Here is a 27,078-nt window from a genome sequence, read left to right on the forward strand (position 1 = left end):
TAAAACATAATAAATAAAAAATTAATATTCTTCCTATAAAACATAATAAATAAATAATTAATTATCTTTTCTTGTAATATAAAACATAATAAATAAAAAAAAATTATTTTAGGAATAAATGACAAATAAAAATAATTAATTTTTTTTTTATTAAAGATCATCTATTTTACTAAGAACGACATAAATAATAGAAACTAAGGCAGCATTCGAAAACATTGAAAATATAATAAATGTTAGTAATTTAGTTGGTGAATTACATAATTTAACATTGAAAATATAATAAAGGTTAGTAATCTAGTTGGTGATTTACATAGTTTTTGGTAGGTAAGATTTTGATTCTCTATTCTTTTGATGAAAACAGATTAGGAAGATTTATCTATTTTTTTTGCTTTTCCTCTGATCTTTTTTTTTTATTATTTTTACATTTAAAAGAATAGTTACATAATTCACACTTCTTAATTTTTATAACCCTCACATCTTTTATATGTAAAGGCTTTAAATATTTAATTCGTAAGTTATTTGTATCTTCAAAATTAATATATTACTTTCTCCATTTTTAAATTGATTGTTCAATTTTAACTTGATACAAAATTAAAACAGAAATAAAAAAAACTTTTAAATTTTGTTGCCTTAAACTAAAAGCTTGTTGAATGTATCAAAATATTTTTTTATTCTTATAATCTTAAACAGATATATAGAAAGTTTGAAGGTTAAAAACTGATTTAAAAAAGAAAGAAAAGAGACATTCTCAATTGAACAAATTGTCCCACTTGCTTTTGTTTGTTTCCAGCATAATCTTTGTAAGAAGAAAATATGTTAAAAGAACAAAATAAATTAATAAAGATGTGTAGTGCGTAAGTTGATAAAAGAATGAATATTTACAAGAGGAATTTTCATACATAGCTACTCAAAAATAGCCTAATTACTCTCGATAGCTATATTTTGATAGTTGTCATTCACAATTACACGTTATAGGGAGAAGAGAGACGAGCGAGACTGAGAGAGAGGAGAGTGACGAGTGACAGAGGGCAAAAAAAGGTAGAGAGGTAATTGTATATATATATCGGTTAGATAATTATATATTATACATATGTATATATGACAAGCGAGATTGGGAGAGAGAGGTGAGCAAGATTGGGAGAGAGGCAAGAGAGAGAGGAAAGAGAGTAGGACAGAGGTGAATTATATATTTATATTGGTTAGATAATTGTATATTATACATATGCATAGTATATATGACAAGTGAGATTGAGAGAGGAAGGAGAGAGCAAGCGGAGAGAGAGGCGAGCGAGATTGTGAGAGGAAGGAGAGTGGCAAGCGAGAGAAGGCAGAGAGTGGGAAAGAGATGAATTGTATATGAATATCAGTTAAATAATTGTATATTATACATATCTATTTATATATTCCGGTAAATTATACATACACAAACGTGACTAATTATACGAACTTAATGTATAATATAAGTCACGAGTGATAATTATAGCAAACTATAGTTATAATGAGTAATTAAGTAGTATAAATTTGTTTAACCGTATAATTTTTCCAATTTTTTTAAGTATAGATTAGAAAGTTAATTTTAAGCCTTCTCTTTTACCAAATCAAAATCTAAAAATTGTCTTCCCTTTCCAATGAAACAAAGTTGGACCCCAAAAAATTGGGGGCCTAAAGCCCAAAACTTTAGATGCATTACCAAATAAGATTAACTCCTTGTGTATATTATCTGTTCTGGCTTCCATATGACAAATGATGGGACATTAATGTTACAACAAACTTATAGTATATGACATAAAAAATACTCATGTATTTGATTCAATTACTCCATTTGGATCACTAAACCTTGTATAATTTTTTCATGGTTTCTTTTCTGGCAAATCGACATATCCAGCATCAACGCGATCCTCCAACACAGTCTTTCTCCTCTTTGATTCTTCATAACTTTGAATGTAACGGCTCGCGAAGAAATGGAAGTATATGAAGTTTAGTATTCCCAATCCAGCAATAAGAAGGTAAAAACGTTCTAGCTTGTTTTCATTTAGGTCATGACCTCCCAACCACCGCTTTCCGCCATGTAGCCTGCTTAAAATCTCAACCAAATTGACAATGAGTGTGTTGAGGTAACTGGCAATGCTTAGGCTCAAGAAGAAAATTGCTCCAGCTACACTTCTCATTGTCTCTGGTACTTGGTTATTCAAGAATTCCATGACGGATACCGCGGCAAATGCTTCTGTCAAGCCTGATAAGATGAATTGAGGCAAAAAGTATGCAATGCCAAGTGGAGATAGGAATGTGCCTTGTTTCAGGGCTAAGTCACGCCGTCTTGTTTCAACTAATGCAGCTACTAATAAGCAAAGAATCGCCATGATAATACCGATTTTGATTCTTATCTGGAGGGACAATCTAGCTTCTTTCTTAGAGATTTTCGATGCATTTGGAACGTATACACATTCGTAGATGAAGATCCATATAGCCAGGGCAATCATGGATGCAAGTCCCATCCATCCAGGAGGAATCATGAAATTCCCAACTTTTGTGTTGGATTGAATTACTTGAAGTACCCCGAACGTATTCATCTGTTCCATTGTGATGAAACAAGTAATTCCAGCTACCCAAACGGGTAAAATCCCAACGACACATTTCAGCCTTTCCACCTGTTCGACATTACAGAGTCTCCAGCTATCTTTAGCAACTCCTTCAGTATTCAGTTCACTGTTAGGATCAACAATCACCGCGGCCTTATCAAGGAACTTGAATCTGTCGGTGTGCCTAAGCACCGATAGCTCGTTTTCTGATTCTCTGGTTTCAGGATCATAAAGGGAACTTGCTGTTGGTAGATCATGAATGTGTCTTTTTCTACAAGCTGCATTTATAACCTTTGCCATATCGATAAAAACACATCCTTGAGGCTTGAGACGGATATAAGAGTTTCTTCCCATCAAGAAAATCATAATGGAAAGAGCTAAACAGCAAGTTGGAATTAGGAAGCCTATAAACCAACTGATATTTGTCTGGATATAGATAACAACTGTGAGGGCAATGATAAGTGCTATAGTGAATGAGAAGTACCACCAATTGAAGAAACTTTTGAGCTGAGACCTTCCTTTCTCTGTATTAGTATCGAACTGATCAGCCCCAAATGCGATGTTGCAGGCTCGAATACCTCCTGAACCTATAGCCATAAATCCAAGACCTACGAAAAGGTAACCCAGCTGCCATTTTTGTGGATCTTCACAACGTGCATTGCCCTGACAATGAGGTGGCCTGAGTTCGTCGATTCCAGCTGTTAATGTCACCATCCCCATCCCCTGCCAAAAAAAAAAAAACAGAATTCGGGGCTTTCAAGTACTATAAATCTTTTTTATCCTGTAAAACCCCTCAAAATTTTGTTGTTTTTCATTCAGAATGATTGTAATTTAGGAGAACATACTTTGCTACTATATAGACTCTTATTTAAGTTGAGACTTGAGCTATATTACAGTCGAATAATCGTTACATTGCACGACAAGAAAAAAGAGGAAAAGGAAGAACATAAGTACCATGAAAGAAGCAAGGGAACCAAAGAGCAGAGTGAGGAACCTGCCAAGGTGAGCATCAGCTAAGAAGGCACCAGCTATAGGGGTAATATTTGAGCAGCCAGACCATATACTCACCACATTTACCAAAAATACACCCCCCATATTATATTTGGTTCGCAAATAGGTAGTCATGTTCGATATCAAACTAACCGATGCCAATTTCTCAAACGATTCATTCCCTTCACAAAACAACAACAATCAACATGGCGGTTCGTTACATATAAATATATTTATTCATGTGTTGGTTTACCAAGAATGAAGGCAATGGCTGTCCATCCTCCTTTTTTTCTTGTAAAACATTTTGGAGCAATATTTTGTTCTACTTCTTCTTCGGAGGATGAATGACTTGCATTGATAATCTCATCAGCCATTTCTCCTCCTCACTATTTGTTAATTATCAAATTGAAAACAATCAAGATGTTGCTTCTTTCAACTTCATTAGTTTTATAGAAATGAATCTGGAAAATAGAAAGGTAACCGACGATCAAACCGCTTGCATTCAATGAGAAGAGAGAGAAAAAAAGGGAGGAATGAATTGGATTAATTAATGGTAAATGGCTTACATATATCCCAAATTTGTGGGAATATGCGCGGTTGATCTTTCTCTTGGTAAGAAAATAAAATAATTGATAGAATTCTAAAAATCTGAGATATTAACCCTAACCATTGTTGTAAATTGTATTGTATTGTTATTATACTTGCTATGTTTGTCTTGATTGTTACTTAAAATGTATTTTATTGTTATCTAATCCCTATTTTATGGAACAACCAGTTTGGAATGTTCTCTCGTTTCTTTATTTCTTTTTTCAATTATATATTTATATAATATTTCAAAATACTATTTTACCCTTTTATCTTTAAATCTAGTCAAACCTTTTATCCTACAATAATTAGGATATTTTAGTAAATTTATAAAATACTATAAAGTACGATACGATCAAACCAAAAATTAAAATATTATTAAACAACAAGAAATAATACAATCTAGTCAAACATTATATCTATCATACAATACAGCATAATAAAAAATAATACAATATAATATATTATGAAATCATGAATAACAATAATCCAAACAAAAAATGTAAGAGATCTTATTTTCTCTATGTTATATTTGATATTCACTTACTGTCAATCCAGACTTCATTTTGCTCGTAAAATAATTTGAAGTGTTTGATTCTCATGTCGTTTGTACTTTGCATGTGATTATTTCGAGTGTTTTGATGGTATCGAAGGAAATAAAAAAGATGGAGTAGTGCTGAAATAATGAATCGATGATATCCTTTCTCTACAAGTGTCAAGCTTACTTGACAAAAGTTCTCATGCATGCTGACACCTTTTCTTTCACTAGTCGGCGTCTCTAATTCAAATATCAAATTTTATAATAGATTTAGTATTAACATCAAATTTGATATAATTAATTTTAATTCATCGCACTAAATTTTATATTAAAAAAGATTTTTTTTCTTTTATTTATTATTGTATTGTTATTTTTCTTTCATTCATCATATATAGTTCATATTTATAATCATAAAATTATTGTGTACTATAATTTTCTAAAATAATGTAATTTTGCTAGCAAATATTATGCATAATAATGGATAACATAAATAAAAGTGAAATTACTTATGAAATATAGTTAAATAAACATTACATAATTGAAAAAAAATATTTTAAATTTTACATAAATATTCAATTTTTAAAATCATTACGGTGCTTCCGTAAATATTCTATTAATGCATTACGTAGTTTAAAATGAAACACAAAGCTTTGAAATTTAAAGAAGAAAATAAAGTTATATTAATGAATGTGGATGGTATTGCTGATTCAAATAAATTATACAATGTATTTTTGTCTTCATTGTATTATTTGTTAAAAAAATTACATGTTTGCATTTTTAATTTTCATGAAGGTCAATTGTAGTTTATATAATTTATAGTAGAATTAACACAAATTTATTTTTTTTGAAAAAGTCATATATAAAAAATATATTTATAAAAAAGCTAAAATTTAGATCTAAAATTAATATTATAAAAATATTATATAAAAAATTAAATATGCACGAGATTTATTTAGAATATATTCATATAATGTTTAATTAAAAGTTTGTATAATTAAATAATATTATAAATATTCAAGAAGTGAAACGATGTGATGAATAATGTTAAACCAAATTTGATGTAACACTATATACACATCAAATTTGGTGTAAAAATTAATGTGGATTGTAGCTCAAAACACCAAATTTTACACCAAATATAAAATTTAGTGTTGGATTGAAGATGGTCTTACAATATTAAAAAAAAACAATGCACTTATTTCTTTTTTAAAAAAACATTAATATTCATTGTTCATTATTTATTCAATCGTTTTGTTGTTATGTTCTTGTGTGTATTTTTTTTTTCCTTTCTATTTTCACAATTTATATGTTAATAAAAATGTAAGTGATGCGGGTAAGTCATCTCAAACTGTTAATAATCGATAATGTGATGACAAATGATATCAAAGATGTTATATTAAATATTAAACCAATTAAATTTAAATCGACCATAAATCAATCTCTCATGACACACACTTATTTATAGATATATATACACGCATATAGTGTTTTGTAATTTTATTTTAAACATGAAGTTAAATTTTTTTATATTTTAAAAAATAGTTCATCACTTTTATAACTATATTTTATCCTCAATAATATTATTAAACTTTATTAAACATTTCTTAACCTATTTTAAATTATTTTCTGTATTTATCAAATATTTATAAAAATTAAAAACTAGCTTAAAAATAAATTTTACGACTTTTAAACCAATTCTAACGTCCTCTAAAATCACCAGGATTGGCTTAAACCAAATGAAGCTTGAACCTTAAATTTGGATTTGATGTTTTTTGAACTTTTGAATAATATCGAAATTTAATCATATGTTGACACACATAATAAAATTATTGATTAGTACTATAGTCTATATATATATATATATATTCTCTTTTCAATTTTCAAATTTCTTTGTGTCCCACTATGAATGGGTTAGTGTACGTTTGAACATTTAGCTATAGCAAAGGTGTGTACAATTGGTCATCAGATGTTCAAATTTTGCTCAGACTTTGGGCAGTGCAATTATATGTCCTTTTCCCAACAACATCTCCCAGTCTCACGTTCTTCATCGTCCCATACACGACCACTTCTTTTTCTTCATATAGTTAGCGAGTACATTAAATTTCAACAAATAAGAGCGTAAGTTTAACTATTACAAATAACTCTTTTTTTTTTTTTTTTGAATTCTCCACTGGTGTCTGGACAACGGTTCTTCTTTCTTCTTTTTCTATTATACACAACTTTCTAGACTACTTTCAAAGTAAAGTCTTCTCTTTTTCAAAATACACACAGCCCCCCTCTTTCTCTTTTTCTCACTTCGTGCTTGAAATTTCATTATTATGGATTTTCCATATGTAAGAAGTGTAATCATACCAATTGTTTCTATCAAAACCCCACCATTTTAGCTTTACTCTTTTTGTTTTCAAGATCTGTACTGATTAGTGAACTTGCTACTACACTCCGCATTGCACTTGATATTTTTAGTCCAAACTGAAAAAGTAAGCTCAAATCTGCATTTTTCATCAAGAAATTGAAATGGGTGTCTGGGAGTTGATCTTTTTGGGACTTTTTACGATGACCATTTTCAGTAGAAGCTGTTTTTCACTAACCCCAGATGGTAAAGTTTACTTCTTTGTGGGTTTTATCTAAGGTTTTTGTAGCATTGTGTGTTGTTCTTGAGCTAAAAAGATTGTACTTTTTTTTTTAGGTTCTGCTTTGTTGGAAATGAGAACCCTTTTGAATGATACTAAAAATGTTTTGAGTAACTGGAATGATTCGGATGAGTCGCCTTGTAGGTGGACTGGCATTTCTTGCTATCCTAATGAGCAAAGAGTTCAATCTATGTAGGTTCAATAATTCTACTTTTTTATTTTCACCATCAGTGGTTTATTCCATTTTGTTTGCTTGGGTTCATTTTCTGCATTTTTGTTTTTGAATCTTCAGCAACTTACCTTATATGGAACTTGGAGGAATTATATCTCCCAGTGTTGGTAAACTCACCAGATTGCAGAGATTGTAAGTCCCATTGTCATTGAGGCAATGCAACAAAATTGTATTAGGGCTAAAGTTTCTGTCTTGCTACTTGCCTTGATAAACTATGTGTTCTTTCCTAAAACCAGGGCACTTCACGAAAACAGTCTGCACGGCGTGATTCCTAATGAAATTGGCAATTGCCCTGAACTCAGAGCTATGTAAGTCGGAGTTTATTACATAGCTGATAGATAAAAAGTTTCCTTGGAGATTCCACATGTTTCTTGATGAATTTGTCATAAGCTAGGTGTTATTTATGCGTACAGATACCTCAGGGCGAATTTTATTCAAGGTGGGATACCATCAGATATTGGAAATCTTTCAATACTGACCATATTGTGAGTTCTATATATTTTTTTTAAATTCACCATCTATTTATATAGTTAATGGGGTTGTTGTTTTAATGATTGGTACCTTTTAATCCCTTTTAGAGACTTATCAAGCAATTCACTTAGGGGTGCTATACCTTCTTCTCTTGGCCGTCTCAGACATCTTCGTCTTCTGTAAGTCCAATTTCCGTTCATCGTAAAGTTTTTAATTCAATAACTTAATGCATTACTCACTGATGTGTTAAAAATGTGGATCAATTCAGGAACTTGTCAGCCAATTTCTTCTCGGGTGAGATCCCAGATGTTGGAATACTGAGCACTTTTGGTAACGATTCGTAAGTTCTCCTTCCATTGGAATATAATCCCACATTTGATTTTTCCCTGTGTTCATCATTTTCTATAAACTGTAAATAAATTTAGACAGATGTTTCAAAACTCAGAAAATACAATACATCGTGAATAATGCTTCATTATATTATATGTATAGAAGTGCAGCAAAATATTCACATTCCATTTGGCTTTACAATCACACTTATAGGATATATAGTACTACAAGATAAATCAGGTGGCTTGCACACCAGTTATCTGGTGATAAACTGCTGTTTGCTGCATAGGCTAGGTTTGTGGCAGTGCTACAGTGTCACCTAGCAAATACAAACCAAGCAGAATATCCGTCAAAAGATCAGTGTATTAACATCACATGTGCAGTTGAGAATTTTTACTTCTGAACAGACCGAATCTATCAATTGTGATAGTCCTTCAATCATGATCCTAGAAATTAAAACAGTGTGATATTTGAGGTGGAAACTATTCTAACAAATTGATGGTGCTTCAATTGTTAACATGGTGATTAATTTGTAAGTATGCCTGACTTGAATTTGTGGTGCTCCAATCATGTAGTATGCATTGAATATGTTGAGATCGACTTTTCGGTTTGACTTGCCTAGTAGGTGATTGGCTGCTACGTAGATGAAACTAGGAATCTAGTCCTGTATTGATCAATTTTACTTGTGTACAATGCAAAAATTATTCTTCCCCGTCATGGCGTCATGTCAAAAGGGAATTTGAAGCTTGATTCTCTCAAAGTGTCAAAATAGATAATTATAAAGTATTTTCAAATGTCACTAGGGCAAGATATATGTGACGGGTTAATTCACACAGGTTTTTTTCTGGAGTAAATTCTTAGTCATCCAATGGTATGGATGTCGCATCACCAACACTAGCTTGTCGACGAACAACTTGTTTAACTGGAGTCTCGTGAACTGACCTGCCGTTTACATTTCTTCTTCATAGTCTTGGGAGATGACATGTTCAGAGTTTAATTCTTCTATTAATGGCTATCTTATAGCAAACTATTCTGATGAGGATAATTCTTATGCTTAGGTTTATTGGCAATTTGGATCTCTGCGGTCAACAAGTCCGCAAGCCTTGCAGAACATCTATGGGATTCCCTGTAGTATTGCCTCATGCTGAAAGCGATGAAGCTGCAGGTTTTTATTTTCTGCTTCATCTCTATTTCCTTTTTAGAAGTCTAAAGGCTTTTGGAACTTCCCTTTCCTGCACTGAGTGGATTTTACTTTTTTCTCCTTTATTCTCTGTAGAAAATCTGATTTGTTGCTAAATTAATGTGGTTTCTGCAGTTCCTACGAAGCGATCCTCTCACTATATTAGAGCAGCAGTTATTGGTGCAATATCTACATTGGGTTTTGTACTCATAGTGCTCTTTATTTTCCTCTGGGTTTGGTTGTTATCTAAGAAGGAAAGAACAGCGAAAAAATACACAGAAGTCAAGAAGCAAGTCCACAAAGAGCCAAGTAAGTGGGGTGAATAGTACAATTACCATTTCTTTTTCTTCTCCCTATTTTTGTGTTAATTTGTCGAAGCTTCAGGTGCCAAGCTTATTACTTTCCATGGTGATCTTCCTTATCCTTCATCCGAGCTAATAGAGAAGATTGAATCCCTTGATGAGGAAGATGTTGTTGGAGCAGGAGGGTTCGGTACTGTGTATCGGATGGTTATGAATGATTGTGGAACATTTGCAGTTAAAAGAATAGACCGGAGTCGTGAAGGCTCTGATCAAGTCTTTGAGAGAGAGTTAGAAATCTTGGGTAGCATCAAACACATTAATCTGGTCAATCTACGAGGTTACTGTAGGCTTCCTACTGCAAGGCTTCTCATCTATGATTATTTGGTTATGGGAAGCTTGGACAATTTCCTACACGGTATGTTTCCTCTTCTTAAGCTTATACAAGACATCAAATATGGAAAGTGTGTATATTTTTGCCGTACATTTTTTATTTGGTTTGGTCTGAATATAACCATTAATTTCAGTCATCAGTTGTTAAACTGGAGAGGTGGGGGAAAGCATTCATTTAAACAATCTGCTTTTCTTGGCTATTCATTGCATGCACCTTTATTGTATTTTTGCAGAACGTGTGGATGATCGGTTGTTAAACTGGAATGCACGTCTGAAAGTAGCTCTTGGTTCTGCAAGAGGATTGGCCTACCTACATCATGACTGTTCTCCTAAAATAGTTCATCGAGATATCAAATCAAGCAACATACTCCTTGATGAGAATCTAGAACCTCGTGTTTCAGACTTTGGCCTTGCCAAGCTTTTGGTGGATGAGGAAGCTCATGTCACGACTGTGGTTGCGGGTACTTTTGGTTATTTAGCACCAGGTATGCATATTCACTTAAATCAGCAAGGCATAAAGATAGATTCACACATATAATCATCTATATGTTGCCTTTTAATAGTAAGAATGACTTATTTTCTTATTTTTTCGCTTGGATAAAACCTTTACCTGTTCTTCTTTTTATAATCATCTATATCTAGGTTTAATTTGCTTGACCTCTATAAATTGAAATTCCAAACTCACCTCATCTTCTAATGAAATGTCTGACCAACGATTTCTTGTTTGTAAATTGTAATATAACCAGAGTACTTGCAAAGTGGAAGAGCTACAGAAAAATCTGATGTGTACAGCTTTGGGGTTCTCCTTTTAGAGCTGGTAACTGGAAAAAGGCCTACAGATCCATCCTTCGTAAACCGAGGCTTAAATGTGGTTGGCTGGGTATGCATGCTTCCCTTGAAACTCACCAAATTTTAAAACTTCATGAACACTCATCAATTTTTTAAACTTCATAGGAGACACTAGTTCGGAAATTATGGGCGATTGTGATATGGAAGTTGCCTTTTCTGTATTTAGCTGTACAATTTCCACATATTGATGATAGTGTCTCAATTTGAAAAATGAACAGATGAATACCTTGCTGAAGGAGAATAGACTGGAAGACATCCTAGATGCGAGTTGCCGAGATGCAGATGCAGAGACAGTAGAAGCAATTATAGAAATAGCTGCAAGATGCACTGATGCAAATCCAGATGATAGACCTACAATGCAACAGGTGCTGCAATATTTGGAGCAAGAGGTCATGTCACCATGCCCGAGTGATTTCTACGACGAGTCTCATTCAGATTATTCTTGATGTACGAAATAGTTTTCTGGGACCAAATATTTAGAAACAGTTTGCAGCCTGATGCTGAAATGTGTAATCTGCCATTGCAGATACTCTGTATGCTCCTTGCTTTCGGAGCCCTGCTGCTTTTCTTCCTAATGTCTCTGTGCATCACTTGTGCCTTTTTGTGTAGATACCTGCAGTTAGTTTCAAAGCTACAATTATGAGTCCTATCTAGCCATGGCATTATGTAGTATATATAATCTATTTATCACTATAGAATTTTCCTTTACTTATAAAAGAGTTTTAGGGGTCCCTTTGAAGAAAGTTCTTTAAGAAAATTTGACGAGGACACTCAACTACTGGTGGATGCATATCTGCAAAGCATTTCTGTATGCCACTCAATTATCATAGCATATCATATATCATCATATCATATATTATTATAAGCATGAAGCTCTCAACTTAACAGTTGAATTACTATGTTGTCCTTATTTTATCTCTAAACTAAATAAATATTAATATATAATTAATTTAATATTAGATAATATTTTTTTATTTAAATTCATGCCTCTAGACACAATGGTTCAAATTCTTTTGGAAAATAGTTACAAGAAGAGGAAAGACCAAAAGTTGTATTTTTCTTAATAAATGTATATATCAATTCTTCTTTATCAAAATCAATTTAATTTTGACTTGGGACTGTGTCAGTGATTATTTCTTCATCACCTTTTGTTGTTAATAGAGAAAAGATATACGAAAGTAGTATAGACACTAAAGGTAATTTCATTCATATTGAATCTTTATGTTTTTTCTTTTTTATTATTTTGTTTATTTAATCTTGATTTTGTTTATTGTATTTTAATATGTTTTCTTTAAGGTTTTGATCTTGTTTTCATCAAATTGTGCTAAGAATCTGTAATACAATTTGTTAATTTTATGTGATCTTTTTAGTGTTATTTACTTTTGATTCTTTTTTCATAATATTAGATTTTGATGTATTCTTTGAATATTAACTTTTTATTGGTTTTATGGTATTTGATATGCTTAGCCTCATTATGGTTTCAATCTAGACTAGAAGAGGTTTACACAGTTATTATTTTATTTTTGTGTGGTCTTGTTAATATGTTGTATCATTGAATGTTTCTTTATATTTATTTTTTGACTATTTTTAGTAATTTTGAAATGTATTCTCGAGGTATTGCTCAATTTTATACGTTATGTGATAGTTTTCTATTTTTTATCTTGGGATTTCAATTTTTGTTGGTTCTTTGACGAACTTTTTCATCCTTTAAGAAATATAGTTATTACTGTCAACACATAATATAGGATCATAGAGACATTAACTTTTAGAAAGTCATCGTAGTAATGCCACTTTTATGGTAACAATTAAAATAATATGGTTGAACCTCACTTTTATGGTACCAATTAAATTGAAAAGTCATGCATATATATAATACAAGTGTATGTAATACAAATAACCAGTGAATAAATATATGGTTCTCATATCTATATTTGATAATAGGGTAATATTACTTGACGTTTCAATTAATTCACAAAATTTGGAGTATACATGTCACCCTTCATTGTTTCAAGTTTATGATTATTTCTCTAAAAAATCTACTTTATGCCTCATTTATATATTTTATACTTGTGTCATTTAAAAAAAATGAAATATTAATTAATAGGGTACACGTGCAACGCATGTGAGCAAAGACTAGTATTATTATAAGTAGGAACCTCTTTACCCCAAAGTTAATTTACCCTTTTAACCTTATAGTATTACTTAAATAATAATTTTTTTAAAAAAACTGCTGATAATCTCAGCCCATATTTAATTCTCCAGAAAGTATACGTTTTTGCTCAGCCGATTGGTGTAACATCCTTTTTCCAACTTTCATTGCTTTAATTATCAGATGATGCAAAACCTTTTCAGATTCTTTAGTCATCTCTATAAATGTCTCCATTGTTATATCCATTAATCTGTTCTCTTTTCTGTGCCTCATTAATTCAAATACATCAGGTAAACTTTTTTCGCCTCTTTATTTATCAAGAACTGTTGTGTTTTCCTTTTTACTGTGTATGTCATATCATGAGTCGCTATGTTTTTTATATTGTTATTTTTGTGATATTGTTGTTTATGTTATGTCATGTAAATTTGTTTTCTTCTTTATCAATAGCCACTTTGTTACCCTTATTTTCTGTTTATTCGTTGGGAAGTTTGAAATTTGGAATACACTATTCAAACTTTTGCTCCCGTTGTTCGCTGTTCTTGCACAAACATCAATTTGATATTGCAAAATTTTGTGGCTACTTCTTGTCTGGTGTCTCGGTTTTGTGATGTCACAATACCCCTTCCTATCTTGGTCTAAGCTTCCACGCTGTAAGATGAATTAACTTCCCTTATCCGGGGAAACTCTTAACCCTTGTAACCAATTGTTCACTTTTGCTTGAACTTCAAATATTAAGAGATCACTGTGATTTGGCTTGCTGGAACTAACCTCATCCAGAGATAGCATATTTATCATGTGGCTTAGCCTTCTTTAAAAACATAAATATCCATCACTTGCTATTCGTTGTAGTTTTTTTTTTTTTTTATGTATTGCTCCTAACAACAGTCCTAGCTTTGAGTTGTAAGTTTAACAACGTATATTGATGCTTTTCTATCCATTCATGAACAAATTATTGAGCAATTAACTTAGTTTTCCTATTTATTTTGATATCTAGATATTGTGATATGCACATTGCTTTTTGGGAATAACGATTGTCATTGACAACATATCTAGCATATACCTCCAGATGTTTTCTTTGTTTTGTTAGTGTTATTTATGCTTCTATTTAATTTTTTTTGTTTATGAATTGGAAATTAGGGAAATTGAGTTATGCAGACACCTTCAAAAGTATCATATAATTTTTGGTTTATATTGTTTTTTTTTCTGTTAATATCTCACAAATGATTGTGTTGTATTTCATAATTCAATTATATATTATAACTTGACAAAATTTTCTTTTATCAAAATTTATAGATGACAAAATTAATAATTTTGAATGAGCCAATGAAGATGAAGGATGCATATATATATATATGTAAGTTGTACTATTATTTATATATGTGAATTACATATTTAAACAAAATTATTTTTGTAACAAATAAATACTTTTATTTTGTAGGTGTAGAATATGAAATTGATAATGATCTATTAGTCATCCTAAGGAATACATATGTTGATCGAATTTCTTACAATTATTACAAAACACCACTTTTCTTCGACGACAAGTTATCGATATGTATGCATTTGTAAAAAAGTGGAGGGTATTATTGCTTAAGAAGAAGGCGGAAGCTTTAATGCATTAAATATTTTGTAACTATAATGTCAACATTTAAATTATGTGTTGTAACATATTAAAAAGAACTTTTAACAAGTTGAATATTTGATATATTATAAGAATTGTATAATTGAAGTCGTCATGGTATTAGTTTTCAAAATAATTCAGTTGATAACAATATTTGTGTATGATGTGTCTTGGCAATGATCATAAGATCAATTGAATATGCTGCACCATTCATTTATTTTAGCTTGTATTTTACACCTCACACACTTATCTTTTAGAAATATCTATACTAATTAACATGATATACACGTGCAATGCACGTGTTCAGAAGCTAGTCATTAAAAACAATTGTAACCGTCGGTGGAATTATATCGGATATGTTGTTGTTTAACTTAATATTCAAAAAAGTAAGATTTAAGTCATCGACAGCCCCTTAAATTGTTTGCATAATTCACTTAGACATCTCAACTAGGACTATTACCTATTAGACACTTTAATATTAAAGAATATGTATCTATTGAACATAAAACGAAAACTTTTTTAAAAATATTTTGCGTGTAATTCACGCGCATTGTCTTAAAACAATGACAAATAAAATTATGACACTTGACACATGGACACAATGTAGCAATAAAATATAATTTTTCAATTTAAAAAATAAAAAATTGTTTCCAGCCTTTATTTATTAATCACAAAAATATTTAAAAAGAAAATCTCCCCCACCCCCACCTAACCCTTTGACCTTTTTTCTTTCTCTACCCCGTGAACTCCGGCAGCCACCATCAATTTCACCATTGATAACGGAAATAACAAAAATAAAAATCTTCCGTTCAAATTTATTCTTCTATCATCTGTTATTCTCCATTAGTTTTGAGATTTTTGTGAAAATAAATAAACATCAATAAATTATTTTTAAGATTCATGACCAAGAAAAATTGAAAGTATGCTGAATTTTTTAATATCATCTTTAATAAATTAATGAGTGTCGGTTTGTTCAATCGGAGTGATCGAAATAGAGATGGACGAATATCGATCAATTTTTAACTCTAATGTTCGAATTTTTCTTCTTCTCACATATTAAATTAGCAGATTTTTTTTTACAAAAAATGAAAAAAAAAAAAGAATGAAACAAAATGCTAAGAATTTTATCATTAGAATGGTAGGGGAAGAAGATAACCACTTGTGCATGGGTATGGGGGTGGGGTGAGGTTGATAGAAATAGGGAAGAAGAAGACAATTGTTCTTCTTTTTTGTTAATTAATTTTTTTTAAATTAACTTAGGAATATAAATTAAGAAAATAAAAAAAGGAAAAATATTATTTTTAATAAATTAACGTGCTCAAGGAAAGTGAACTACACGTTTTTTGTCATGTCAGCATTTTGTGTCTAATAGAAATGACTGTTGAACAAATAAAATGTTCGATTGACACAAATTAATTGAGGTGTATAAATGAATTATGCAGACAACTTTGAGTGCCTAATGACTTAAAACGAAAAAGTAATAAAAAGTTATAGTATGATTGTGACTGCAGCCCACTTATCTTGGCTGCAATTATTGGCTAGCTTTGAGGCTTAGGAACCAAATATATGAGCCAAGTGTTTAGAAAGATATTTTCATTCTCAAGTAACAGGTAAAGCACAAAACAAACCAAAAATGGCAGAGGTCATGCAGAAGCTGAAAGGAAAAGTGGCCATAGTGACTGGTGGTGCCAGCGGAATTGGGGAAGCAACAGCACGCCTTTTCGCTCAACACGGCGCACGAGCCGTTATTATCGCCGACATCCAAGATGAAAAGGGCAGAGCGGTGGCGGCATCCATCCCTTCACAGATTTGCAGCTACGTGCAATGCGACGTGAGTGATGAAAATCAAGTGAAAGCCATGGTGGATTGGACGGTCCAGAAATATGGTCAACTCGACATAATGTTCAGTAACGCAGGAATTGTTGGTAATTCGGGTCAAAAGGTGCTCGATCTGGATCTTTCCCAATTCGATCGGGTGATGAACGTCAACGCTCGTGGCATGGCGGCGTGTGTGAAGCACGCAGGACGAGTCATGGTGGAGAAGCGTGTTAGAGGTAGCATAATTTGTACTGGCAGTATTGCGGCAAGCAGGGGAGGAACCTGGCGGACTGATTACATAATGTCGAAACACGCTGTGTTAGGGTTAGTGAGATCAGCCTGTAGGCAATTGGGTGAGTATGGAATAAGAGTGAATAGTATTTCACCTTCTGCAGTAATGACGCCATTGATGATCAGCGCGGAAGCGGAGGTATCAATGAAGGCTCTGAAAAGGTATGGTCCGCAGACTAGTTTGAAGGGTATTACACTGACGGTGAAACACTTGGCGGAAGCTGCTCTGTTTCTAGCTTCCGATGATTCTGCTTTTGTTAGTGGGCTTGATTTAGGGGTGGATGGTGGCTTGATCAGTCTTCCAGATCCAATGAGTTCATTGTGAAACAGAGAGAACAAACGAATTTGTCTCATTTGGGTTTCTTCTTCTTTTTGGTTTCTCATCCTGCATTCGGTGTCCAATGGACGAGTTCGACTAAATTTAGAATTCGTGCTCAAAAGTTGTAAATATTGTAAAATACTCCTAGTGTAGCTCCTCTTAGATGGATATCGAATTTTCGTAATGTGTATTTTCTGTTTGAAGGTTGAAAGTATCTTGACTTTGTAATCGAGATGCAGTGTGTTAGCTCTGTAAAATTATTCAAATTACAATGTTTTGATTACATTACTACTTGGCAGATTCAAAGTTATAATTCGAGAAGTAGGGGGCATGTTTGGGCCTGATGGTTGATGCAGTTTTTTTGGAGTTGGTTACAGATTGTAAACAATTATCAAATTAAAAAGCTTCGAGGGCATGAAGAACTTTAATTTATTATTTTCCTTTTTAAAGATAACCAAAGAAATTGCATGAAATTATGTGGAACCTGTGAATTATAACAAACTTATGGTAGAAACAAAGTAGTATAAAATTGAAATATCTATTATAGTAACATGTACTCCAATATTTACAATCTGCAACAAACAAATATTGGCAGTATCTTTAGGAATTCTAAAAGAAGTCTATATTTGTCCTATACCAGTAAATTTCTGTTTTCTTTATTAAGGATAAAGGCAATAAGAAATATAGTGATACATCATTGTTAAAAGAATATAATATACCATAATTATAACTTATTAAATTACTATTGAATTATCAATTTAACCTTTAAAAGAATTTAACAATTAAGAATTGAACTGATGAAAAGAAAGTTTAAATTATTGTTGAACTGTCACGTTAAATCAATAATCTATACATTGTTATACAAATAACATTTTTTATTTAAATTATCAATTTCAGTTAAAATTTAAACTACCATACTTACATGTTTGCCTGATTTTTCTTTGGCTGGATTAATTTTAAAAAGGAAGTGAAATTTATTTGTCCATAAAAATTGACGAAAAGGAAATCCAATTCCACCATCCATAAAATAAAATTGGACGCACAGTATAATAAATCATTTACCTTGTCTTTTTATATAAATCCAAATATAATTCACTATAATTTCAAATAAAATTATGAAACGCCAGATAGATTTTATTAATACATACTCTAGACTATAGTAGTAAGTAAGGTTAGTAAATTCTCCATTTTCAACAACTTTGAACAGAGAACAATATTGCTCAATAGAAAGTTATTAAGTGAAGAAATTTAGGATATGTGACCAATTAATTGATCCAACTCTACAATGCTTTTAAAGAAATGAGAATCTCAACTTTCCAAAATATACAAAATAAGGGCAAAAATGGTAACTTAAGAATCTCAAATTTCCGATAAGGAAAATTTTGAAATAAAGATAAAATATGTAATTTGAGATGGCAATTGTTTTTGTTAGTGCTATTAGCCTATTACGTTTACCTAAGATGCTCGTTTTGTTAATATTATTTACACTCATTTTGTTCTGATTTAGAATATTTTGTTACGCTTTAATTAAGCAGAGGAATAAGTGTATATTTTATTTATTTATTTAGAATTTTTAAGTTGCTCAACTTAAAAATTAAAATGTAAGACTAGTTAGAATTTGTTTGAATTGATTTTTTATTTAAAAACTAAAAATCCATGAGTTAGAAATTCTATACTTTTTATGAGAAATAATATTGAACCTTATAAACAAAACATACAAAATTTACTAATTAATTTTTAAAAAAACTGATCTATTTTTTTATTATAAATATTTTAAAAGTTTTAATTAAACAACTCAAATCTTCATATTGATAGATAAAGTTTTTACAATAACATCCAAGTTAATATATTGCAAATAAATGACTAGCCTCTAGTTAACTAGAATTAATCCATACTTTTATAAATAATAATCTTATTAAATCTTCATATTAATAGATAAAGTTTTTACATCATGCAAAGTAATGTATTGTAATTAAATGTTTAACCTTTTGTTAACTAGAACGAATTTGTACTTCTATAAATAATACTATTATTATGTGAAGTTTGATATTTTTAAAAATGTATACTAAAAATAATTAGTATTCAAGAATTAAAAAAATAACCTTAAATTAATAAGTGTAGATCAAAAAGACAAAAACCATTAATTCTTGTTTCAAAGTCTACAAATATTGATTAAAATTAAAAATAAATAATCAACATAGAATATATGATAAGCAACTTTTATGGTATTACATAATGTGCTAAGATTCAATATACTATATTGTTTAGCGTTTAACAATAGTGTTGTCCTCCTTCTCGAACTCCGCTCTCCCACCAATTGCCAGATTGAGATATAATGTCTCGAATTATTTGGAAAATATTTTATGTAAAATCATGTTTATTGCGTTCAAAATTTGACAAATATTATTATGCATATCACCATTTTCTAATAAATATTGGAAATATTATTGAAGTTAGAAGTTGAATCATTATTAAGAAACAGTACCAAGTAAATTGTATTGTGCGAAATAAGATTGTTTGGCGATGAAAACATTTAATAATCTGTTTTTGTTAGATTCAGTGTCTTCTTATTTGAACAGTCATTTGAATTTCTTTAACTTTTATATTTTAAAAAAAATTTCAAATCTCTCAAATTGTCTAGGATTCTGAAATATTCAATTTAAAGGGAAAAAATACTAACTTGATCTAGTTTGTGCAGGATTAAGAGTGTCAAATTTCGAATAAGAAAAATTGTAAAATAAAGGTAAAACATGTAATTTGAAAAAGAAGCTAAGACAATTGTTGTTTTTGTTACTGTTATTATGCCCAAACCTAAGGTTTCCGGTTTGTTCCGGTTAGAGACAAGGCAATGCTAGCTACAATTTGTTTATATTAACTTTTGGTATTGACTTAAAAGCTAAAAGTTTTAGAAGTTGTGTCTATTTTTATTAGAAATGATATTGAACATTATAAATAAAAGAACACAAGGAAAAATTAATTTTTTCAAAAAAAATTATCTACTTCTTATCAGAAATTTTAGAACTTTCAATTAAACAACTTAAATCTTTCATATTAATAGATAAAGTTTTTACAATAATATCAAATAATGTATTGAAAGCAATTGACTAACCTCTTATTAACTAGAATTAATTTATTTTTATATAAATAATATATTACTATGTAAAATTAAACGTTTGATGTCTTTTAAGAATATACACCAATTACTCGTATTTAATAACATATGAAGATAACCCTAAATTATATATATATATATATATATATATATATATATATATATATATATATATCGTTGAGGCACTTCTTCGACGGTCCCCGTATGCCTGGCCTGTCGGCCCGCTCTGAAGAATTCATGATTTATATATGTTTGAGGCCGGTGAGAGGGAGTGCGGAATAAGAATTGATTTCACTGTATCCATCGTATCCCACCCCATCTACTTATTGTCGGAGGTCAATTGTTGCTCCCTCTCTCGAGATTGCAATCCCTATCGAGTCGGGAAGGAATGAGTAATGGGTGGGGGAATCGGGCATCTGCCCTCTTGGATCCGTATATAAAATCACTTAAATAATAATCACAAATAAACAGGTCGAATGAGATATAAACGGGTCGAATTAAACAATTGAATCAAGAAGAAAATAGTTTTCTAATATTTGACCTTATAATTAGAAATTAAACTAATAAATTCTAAATTCTCAATCAGCATTTTACCTTTTTGGAACTAAACATAGTTTTCTGATTGCATTATTATAGAGTTTTTCAATATTTGACTTTATAATTAGGAATTAAACTAATAAATTCTAAATTTCCAACCAATATTTTAATTTTTTGGAACTACACATAGTTTTCTGATTGCATTATTATATTTTTTAAAATTAAAACGACTAAAATATAAGCTGATAAAAAATGTCTCTGCTCAGATTTGAACACGTTGCTCAGATTCGAACGCGCAACCTCGCGAGCAGTAGAGCAATTTCCTGAAATCCTAACGCCACTGAGCTAAACGCCTACGCCTTAGGTGTATGTTCAGGGGTTGTCAATAATATATATACATATAAATTAAAATTTTAATTATGTTTATATAATATAATTTTTTAACGAAGGATTTTTGGATGATTCAACGTATATCTGCCCCTGCATCTTACTATAATTTGGCTTTTAGGCCACTAATTTTAGTAAGATACCTGGTATGCGACCTTATTGAATGTATGAGGAAAATTTTCTTTGTAATGTATTTCAAATAAAATTTACAGGATTAGTATTTATTACTCTTTCTTTTCGACAGTAAATGATAGAAATATTATAAATAGTGAAAAATAATTATTATAACAACAAATTAAAACTTATTATTCGAACAGGCTTGTGATTAAGCAGCACAAATGATTTTTCTAAGTCCATGTAGTTAGATACAAACTGACATGACTGGGGTGTGTATTTAGTTTTTTTTTGTTTGGTTTTATATTATTTGTTTTCACTTTTTACTTCTACAATTTTTACTCAATCTAAATCGAAATATATTTGGTTAGGTTTAAATTTTTTCTTTTCAATTTAAACCAAATGATATGGATTTTTTTATTTGACTATTCGATCATGTCAATAATTAATAGCATAATTGAAATTATATCTGAAAGCGGTAAAAATAATCATATACAAATAGAAGTAATATTATTAAATATACTAAATATACTTTGTAACATAAATTATTAATAAAATTAAAAACGCAAAACTTAAAATATATGTTGATCTCCAAATATAAATATAAACTAAATCAATGAACGGTAATAACTAAAAAGGGACGAAATTAGTTATCTTCAACTTCAATTCTCTCTCTCTATATATATATATAATATTTCTTGGTTTTTACATTTCTAAATTCAAAAATCAAATTAAAAAAATTATTTATCCAAAATCAAACAAAATAAAACAAATCAAATTAAAATTCGTTTTAAATTTAATTTTTCAATTTAATTCAAATAATGCACACCTCTAAATCCTAATACAAACGCTTACGTTCATTTCACTCTAGTTATAAAATCTCCTACTATATATATTACTGTACTAAATAGAGAATTTAAAATAGGGGTATATAATTTTATTTATATTAATTAATGTATAGTATGCACATAATTACTTTGCTTGTAATTATGCTTCCTAGCTAGTACATTTGTCTGTTCCTACCAGACAAGAGTCCACACTAATTTTTGTGTTTTGAGTATTTCAATTTGCAATTTTCTAGTAGTAAATCGTACTTATATATATAACATAAGAAAACGTAATCAGCCCAACAAAGGAGCCAAACGAATGGAAGGTTCTAAAAGAACTACACTATATATATTAGTTAGTTTAAAATTACTTTTTTTTTTAGATATATATAACGTGCAGATGTTCAATTTTTTTTTTTTTATGTGTTTAAGTAAATTTTTTGATTCCGCTACTGAATTAAACTTCGGATATAAAGGTTCTGGCTTCCATGCACACAAAAATCAAAGTTACTATTAAAATAGCATTGAGATTGACATATGATACACTGAGATTATCCCAATGTACGGAACTACTCACATCCTAAACTTCTACAGTAGTCTTCTATTAACATACAATGTTCAGATCAATAAGGCCTTTATCGGAATATTGTGCATAATATCGTATGTATATATGTGGCGTTCCGATCTGTCATTCGTATTTATAAATTGGAGTTCCTCAATTCCTCTGTCAATTTCTGCTATGGTTGTTGTCTGCAGTGTTTTTGCCCTGAATCTGTTGTTGCTTTATGGTTTTGTGGTATCCTGCACTTTGAGCATGCAGTTAAGTAAGGCGCTATGATTACTCTTTTATGTGTAGTATCGTTTACTATTTTTGTTCTATTGATGTTGAAATGTTTGATGTGACTTTGTAGAGGACTTAAAAAATGATGCTCAAACATATGGTATTCGTGAAACTCGTCAAGCTCCAAATGGTGTTTGTCTTGAAAAAATCGAAAACGGATCTTATATTGGCATGGCTCCACATCCTGATGGGTCTAACCGCGTATTTTTGTGGAATCAACAAGGTAAAGTATGGATTGCCAATGTTCCTGAGGATGGATCTAATGGAGTGTTGGAAATTGACGAATCGAAGCCCTTTCTAGATATAACTGATCACGTGCTTTTTGGTTTGCAATTCGGGGTAATGGGAATGGAGTTCCATCCTAATTTTGTAAGTAATGGTCGTTTCTTTGTTTCGTACCACTGTGATAAGTTGCGACACTCAGGATGTTTAGGTAGATGCTCGTGTAACTTGGAAATTGATTGTGATCCAGCAACACTTCCAATAGACAGTGGCATTGCACCATGCCAGTATCAAATTGTAGTAGCAGAGTTCACAGCAAATGCTACTGCAACAACACCTTTCTTGGTATACATCCTTTTATTGCTTTATACGATACGAATTTCAAATTTTTCTATATTGAAATTCTCTTGATTGCATACTTTGATCATCGTCATGACAGGTAGAAAGTTCTAAGACATTGGAAGTGAAGAGGATATTTACAATGGGACTACCACATAGGGGAGTTTATGGAGGACAGATTCTTTTCGGCCCTGCAGATGGATTTTTGTATGTTATGACTGGTAGTGGTACGCAGCGAGGGGACCCTTACAATTTTGCACAAAACAAAAGATCGTTGCTCGGAAAGATCTTGAGGATTGATGTGGATCAAAGTATGCTGATCAAATGTTGATATATTGTGTAGACTTATTATGTGATTTACCTTTTTATTTCCAGGAAAAGTTTTAGGCAAACTTATCCTGTTCGAGTAAACCTTTGAATCTTGAGTCATAACATGGAAACAAACTGATAGATGAGACTGCATGTTTTTTGGACTATAACAGCTGAACACTGCAATTTTCTCATTTAATTACTAACAGGAAACGAAGTGCATGATCGAGGGCTTTGGGGAAATTACTCAATACCAAGAGATAATCCGTACAACAATGACAAGCAATTAGCGCCTGAAGTTTGGGCTTTAGGTCTTAGAAATCCATGGCGTTGTAGTTTCGATTCAGAAAGGCCTTCCTACTTCATGTGTGGAGATTCTGGACAGGTTTGGAACTCCACTATCTTTTAGACAAACAGTAAGCATAGTCATTGAGCTCAAGGGAAATCTTGATAAGTTCAAAAGCAAAAACAGGACAGATGTTAAGTCTCTTTGAATAAATTATTAAAGATATTTATCCTTTCATGAAACTTATAGGACATGTATGAAGAGATAGATATGATAACAAAAGGTGGAAACTATGGATGGCCCGTCTACGAAGGCCGTTATCTCTTCAAACCAGCAAATGCCCAAGAAGGAAGCATTTCTAATTCTAGCTCCAACAGTCTCAGGTTCCCGGTCATGGGATACAACCACTCTGAAACTTGTAAGACAATTGGTTCCGCGTCTATAATTGGTGGATACTTCTACAGGTCTCAAACTGATCCTTGTCTGTATGGAAGGTTTGCATTTTTTTCTTAGCTTACAAACTTGAAACTCTGTATATATGTACTGTCTCATTAGCTCAAGTTGATTTTGAATCGAATTTTGTAGGTACTTGTACATAGACTTATATCCAGATGGAATATGGTCAGGTACTGAAAATAGTAGAAACTTTACAAGTTCAAAAACACCATACAGGTGTGCGCGTGATTCTCCAATACATTGTGAATCCATTGCAGAGGATGTTATGCCTGCTATAGGATACGTTTTGTCTTTTGGGGAAGACAATAGAAAAGATATTCATATGCTAACAACCACTGGCGTTTACAGAGTTACACGTCCGAGTAGGTGTAACTACCATTGTCCTAAAGAAACAAGTGTAGCAAGTAAACCAGGTCCTTCTGTTTCCATGTCTAGGAAATTATGGGAGAGGGCACAACACTATACTCTTCTAATTTCTTCTATGTTGATGCTTTTGTTGAATTTTGTATAATGGGATATGCAAACTTGTTATCATTAAGAATTACTCAATTATTAGTAAATGTTGTATTTCTTCTCCATAAATTGGGCATTGATTTAAGAAGATCAGAAGAGTTGAACCAAAATTATTGATAGTATGGAAATTAAAGATTAAACTATTTCAAAAAAACCATGCACGCTGAACCATTTTTTTCAGTACAAGTCATTAATAGTGTAGCCTTATAAGTATTACCAAATTGTTTAACTCTCGAATTCAAACTATATCATATAAACTTATTCTGTTTAACTCTCGAATTCAAACTATATCATATAAACTGCTACGAAGTAATAATTTTAGGAAATGTAGAGATAATGCGTTGGTTCTAAAACAGAGCAAAACCAACCCAATCAGCATCGCTCACTGGTCGTCGAGGTGACGACTCACGTGACGAAAACGAAGAGGAAAGTGAATCGTGAAAAGGAGAAATTGACTTCCGGCTAGATACGGACCATCTAGAAACTGTCTCTAGATCCGACAAGTAATCGGGTTCGGGTCTGGGTCCAATCTGATGACTCTTCTTCTTCTTCGTATTCTTCTCTGTTGTTCGCTTCAGCAATGGAGACGGGAAGCACCAATCTGAGGCAACTCCCATTGCGGGTCGGGTCAATAGATTCAAAACATGCCTATCTGATCGTGCCCGTGGAGCTGACCGGAAGGATCGGGTTCGGGGCTCCTCAATTGGTTGTTGGAAATTGAAATCAGCCGCCGGTGGAGGTTTAAGCCTACGTGGGGTTTCTGGAATTGGCCGGCTCCGATTGTTCTCAGCTGCTACATGTGGATCGTCATGTTTGATTAATGGTAGTTGTGAATGTTGAAGCTTGGGTACTCCGGGTCGGATTTCCCATCTGAACGGAATAACTCCGGCCTGCTTAAATGATTCATCCGCTTCAATTTCCATTTCCATTCTTTTAGAGAAAATGACTGAAACTTACACTTGTATTTTTCCTCCTAATACAAATTAACTCATAAATATATATAATGAAGATGATGAAGAAGATTGATTTGATGCATGATCAATGGCGCAAGGAGTGGAGTTTGGTGGACCCTTGTTTTGAATTTTCAAATAATTCATGGTCATGCACATAAAAGGGACACTAACACCTTCTGGAATTAAAGTTATATTTATCGATTCGAATATTTTATTACATTAACTACTTAAAATATTATAAAAATTATAATTGAATAAATTCAATAATTATTAGGATAAACAAATAGAAATAAATAAGGGATATATAGAATTATAAACTAAATATAATTATTTAATAAGATTTTGTAAATATTTTTGATGAGTATCCGTTGAAAAAACATTATGATAATTCAAGAAGGACAAATCACCTCTCATTTATGTCTTGACATTGGCTAATTTTGAATAAGAAGATGGAGAAAATAACGGAGCATACATTGATTTTGTTTATAAAAGTGGGACAGATTACATTGATTTTCATTATAAAATTGAGAAGATTACACATAAGCTATGTGACTTAAACTCATATATATAATTAAAAAATGTATGTTGGATAAGATTTTTGAAAAAAATAGGGGAAAAGTCTATTGTAACGGATAACACGCTTTATTAGCCACTCTTTTATGGAAAGTACTTCCTCAATTTCTTACCTATATCTAAAGGAATAAGAAAAATTTAAGTTATATTGATTTGATTATTCACAACTTTGATATTTTCACGTATAGTTACTCAATTTTTTTTTAATTATTCTTCATATTTATAATTTGATAATTACAATTTATAGTTATATGTTATAGAGAGGAGAGAGGCGAGTGAAGCTATGAAAGAGAAGAGAGAGGCGAGTGAGAGATTGCAAAAAGTGGGTGAGAGGT

The 27,078-nt window shown here is 31.3% G+C and overlaps 4 protein-coding genes across 5 annotated transcripts; 2 read left to right on the forward strand and 2 right to left on the reverse strand.

The window, feature by feature from the left end:
• Positions 1–1,686: 1,686 nt before the first annotated feature.
• On the reverse strand, positions 1,687–4,111 carry LOC101266711 (protein NRT1/ PTR FAMILY 2.8). Of its 2 annotated transcripts, XM_026030069.2 has the most exons (4): positions 3,823–3,841; positions 3,648–3,751; positions 3,534–3,573; positions 1,687–3,302 (listed from the first exon to the last, which is right to left on the reverse strand). In XM_026030069.2, exons 2-4 carry the CDS (start codon positions 3,650–3,652, stop codon positions 1,851–1,853), a joined length of 1,497 nt encoding a protein of 498 aa, XP_025885854.1. In that variant the 5' UTR covers positions 3,653–3,751; positions 3,823–3,841; the 3' UTR covers positions 1,687–1,850. The 2 variants fall into 2 exon arrangements, with proteins under 2 accessions (XP_025885854.1, XP_004236175.1); XM_004236127.4 differs by having other exon boundaries at positions 3,534–3,751; positions 3,823–4,111.
• A 2,473-nt stretch (positions 4,112–6,584) lies between these two features.
• Positions 6,585–11,793, forward strand: LOC101266408 (LRR receptor-like serine/threonine-protein kinase FEI 2). Its single transcript, XM_010320655.4, has 13 exons — positions 6,585–7,288; positions 7,379–7,514; positions 7,615–7,686; positions 7,791–7,862; positions 7,968–8,039; positions 8,133–8,204; positions 8,294–8,365; positions 9,414–9,520; positions 9,671–9,844; positions 9,920–10,252; positions 10,461–10,712; positions 10,974–11,107; positions 11,295–11,793. The coding sequence occupies exons 1-13, from the start codon at positions 7,207–7,209 to the stop codon at positions 11,520–11,522; spliced, it is 1,806 nt and encodes a 601-aa protein (XP_010318957.1). The 5' UTR covers positions 6,585–7,206; the 3' UTR covers positions 11,523–11,793.
• Positions 11,794–16,364: 4,571 nt separating this feature from the next.
• On the forward strand, positions 16,365–17,565 carry LOC101266112 ((+)-cis,trans-nepetalactol synthase NEPS1). The gene has a single exon (XM_004236125.5). It carries the CDS (start codon positions 16,480–16,482, stop codon positions 17,278–17,280), a length of 801 nt encoding a protein of 266 aa, XP_004236173.1. The 5' UTR covers positions 16,365–16,479; the 3' UTR covers positions 17,281–17,565.
• Positions 17,566–25,227: 7,662 nt separating this feature from the next.
• LOC101265813 (uncharacterized) lies at positions 25,228–26,703 on the reverse strand. Its single transcript, XM_004236124.5, has one exon. It carries the CDS (start codon positions 26,144–26,146, stop codon positions 25,565–25,567), a length of 582 nt encoding a protein of 193 aa, XP_004236172.1. The 5' UTR covers positions 26,147–26,703; the 3' UTR covers positions 25,228–25,564.
• Between the last annotated feature and the right edge of the window lie 375 nt (positions 26,704–27,078).

This window comes from Solanum lycopersicum, chromosome 3, assembly GCF_036512215.1.
Source record: "Solanum lycopersicum chromosome 3, SLM_r2.1".
Classification (NCBI taxonomy): Eukaryota; Viridiplantae; Streptophyta; class Magnoliopsida; order Solanales; family Solanaceae; genus Solanum; species Solanum lycopersicum.

What these genes read in the sequence shown, in the direction of transcription:
- LOC101266711 (XM_004236127.4), bottom strand. Translation starts at nt 3,943, where the DNA reads ATGGCTGATGAGATTATCAATGCAAGTCATTCATCCTCCGAAGAAGAA. An exon ending in AGCCATTGCCTTCATTCTTG is followed by an intron (nt 3,752 to 3,822) that starts GTAAACCAACAC and finishes TGTTTTGTGAAG; the next exon opens with GGAATGAATCGTTTGAGAAA. An exon ending in GTTCCCTTGCTTCTTTCATG is followed by an intron (nt 3,303 to 3,533) that starts GTACTTATGTTC and finishes TTTTTTTGGCAG; the next exon opens with GGGATGGGGATGGTGACATT.
- LOC101265813 (XM_004236124.5), bottom strand. Translation starts at nt 26,146, where the DNA reads ATGGAAATGGAAATTGAAGCGGATGAATCATTTAAGCAGGCCGGAGTT.
- LOC101266112 (XM_004236125.5), top strand. Translation starts at nt 16,480, where the DNA reads ATGGCAGAGGTCATGCAGAAGCTGAAAGGAAAAGTGGCCATAGTGACT.
- LOC101266408 (XM_010320655.4), top strand. Translation starts at nt 7,207, where the DNA reads ATGGGTGTCTGGGAGTTGATCTTTTTGGGACTTTTTACGATGACCATT. An exon ending in TTTTTCACTAACCCCAGATG is followed by an intron (nt 7,289 to 7,378) that starts GTAAAGTTTACT and finishes TTTTTTTTTTAG; the next exon opens with GTTCTGCTTTGTTGGAAATG. An exon ending in GCTTAAATGTGGTTGGCTGG is followed by an intron (nt 11,108 to 11,294) that starts GTATGCATGCTT and finishes AAAAATGAACAG; the next exon opens with ATGAATACCTTGCTGAAGGA.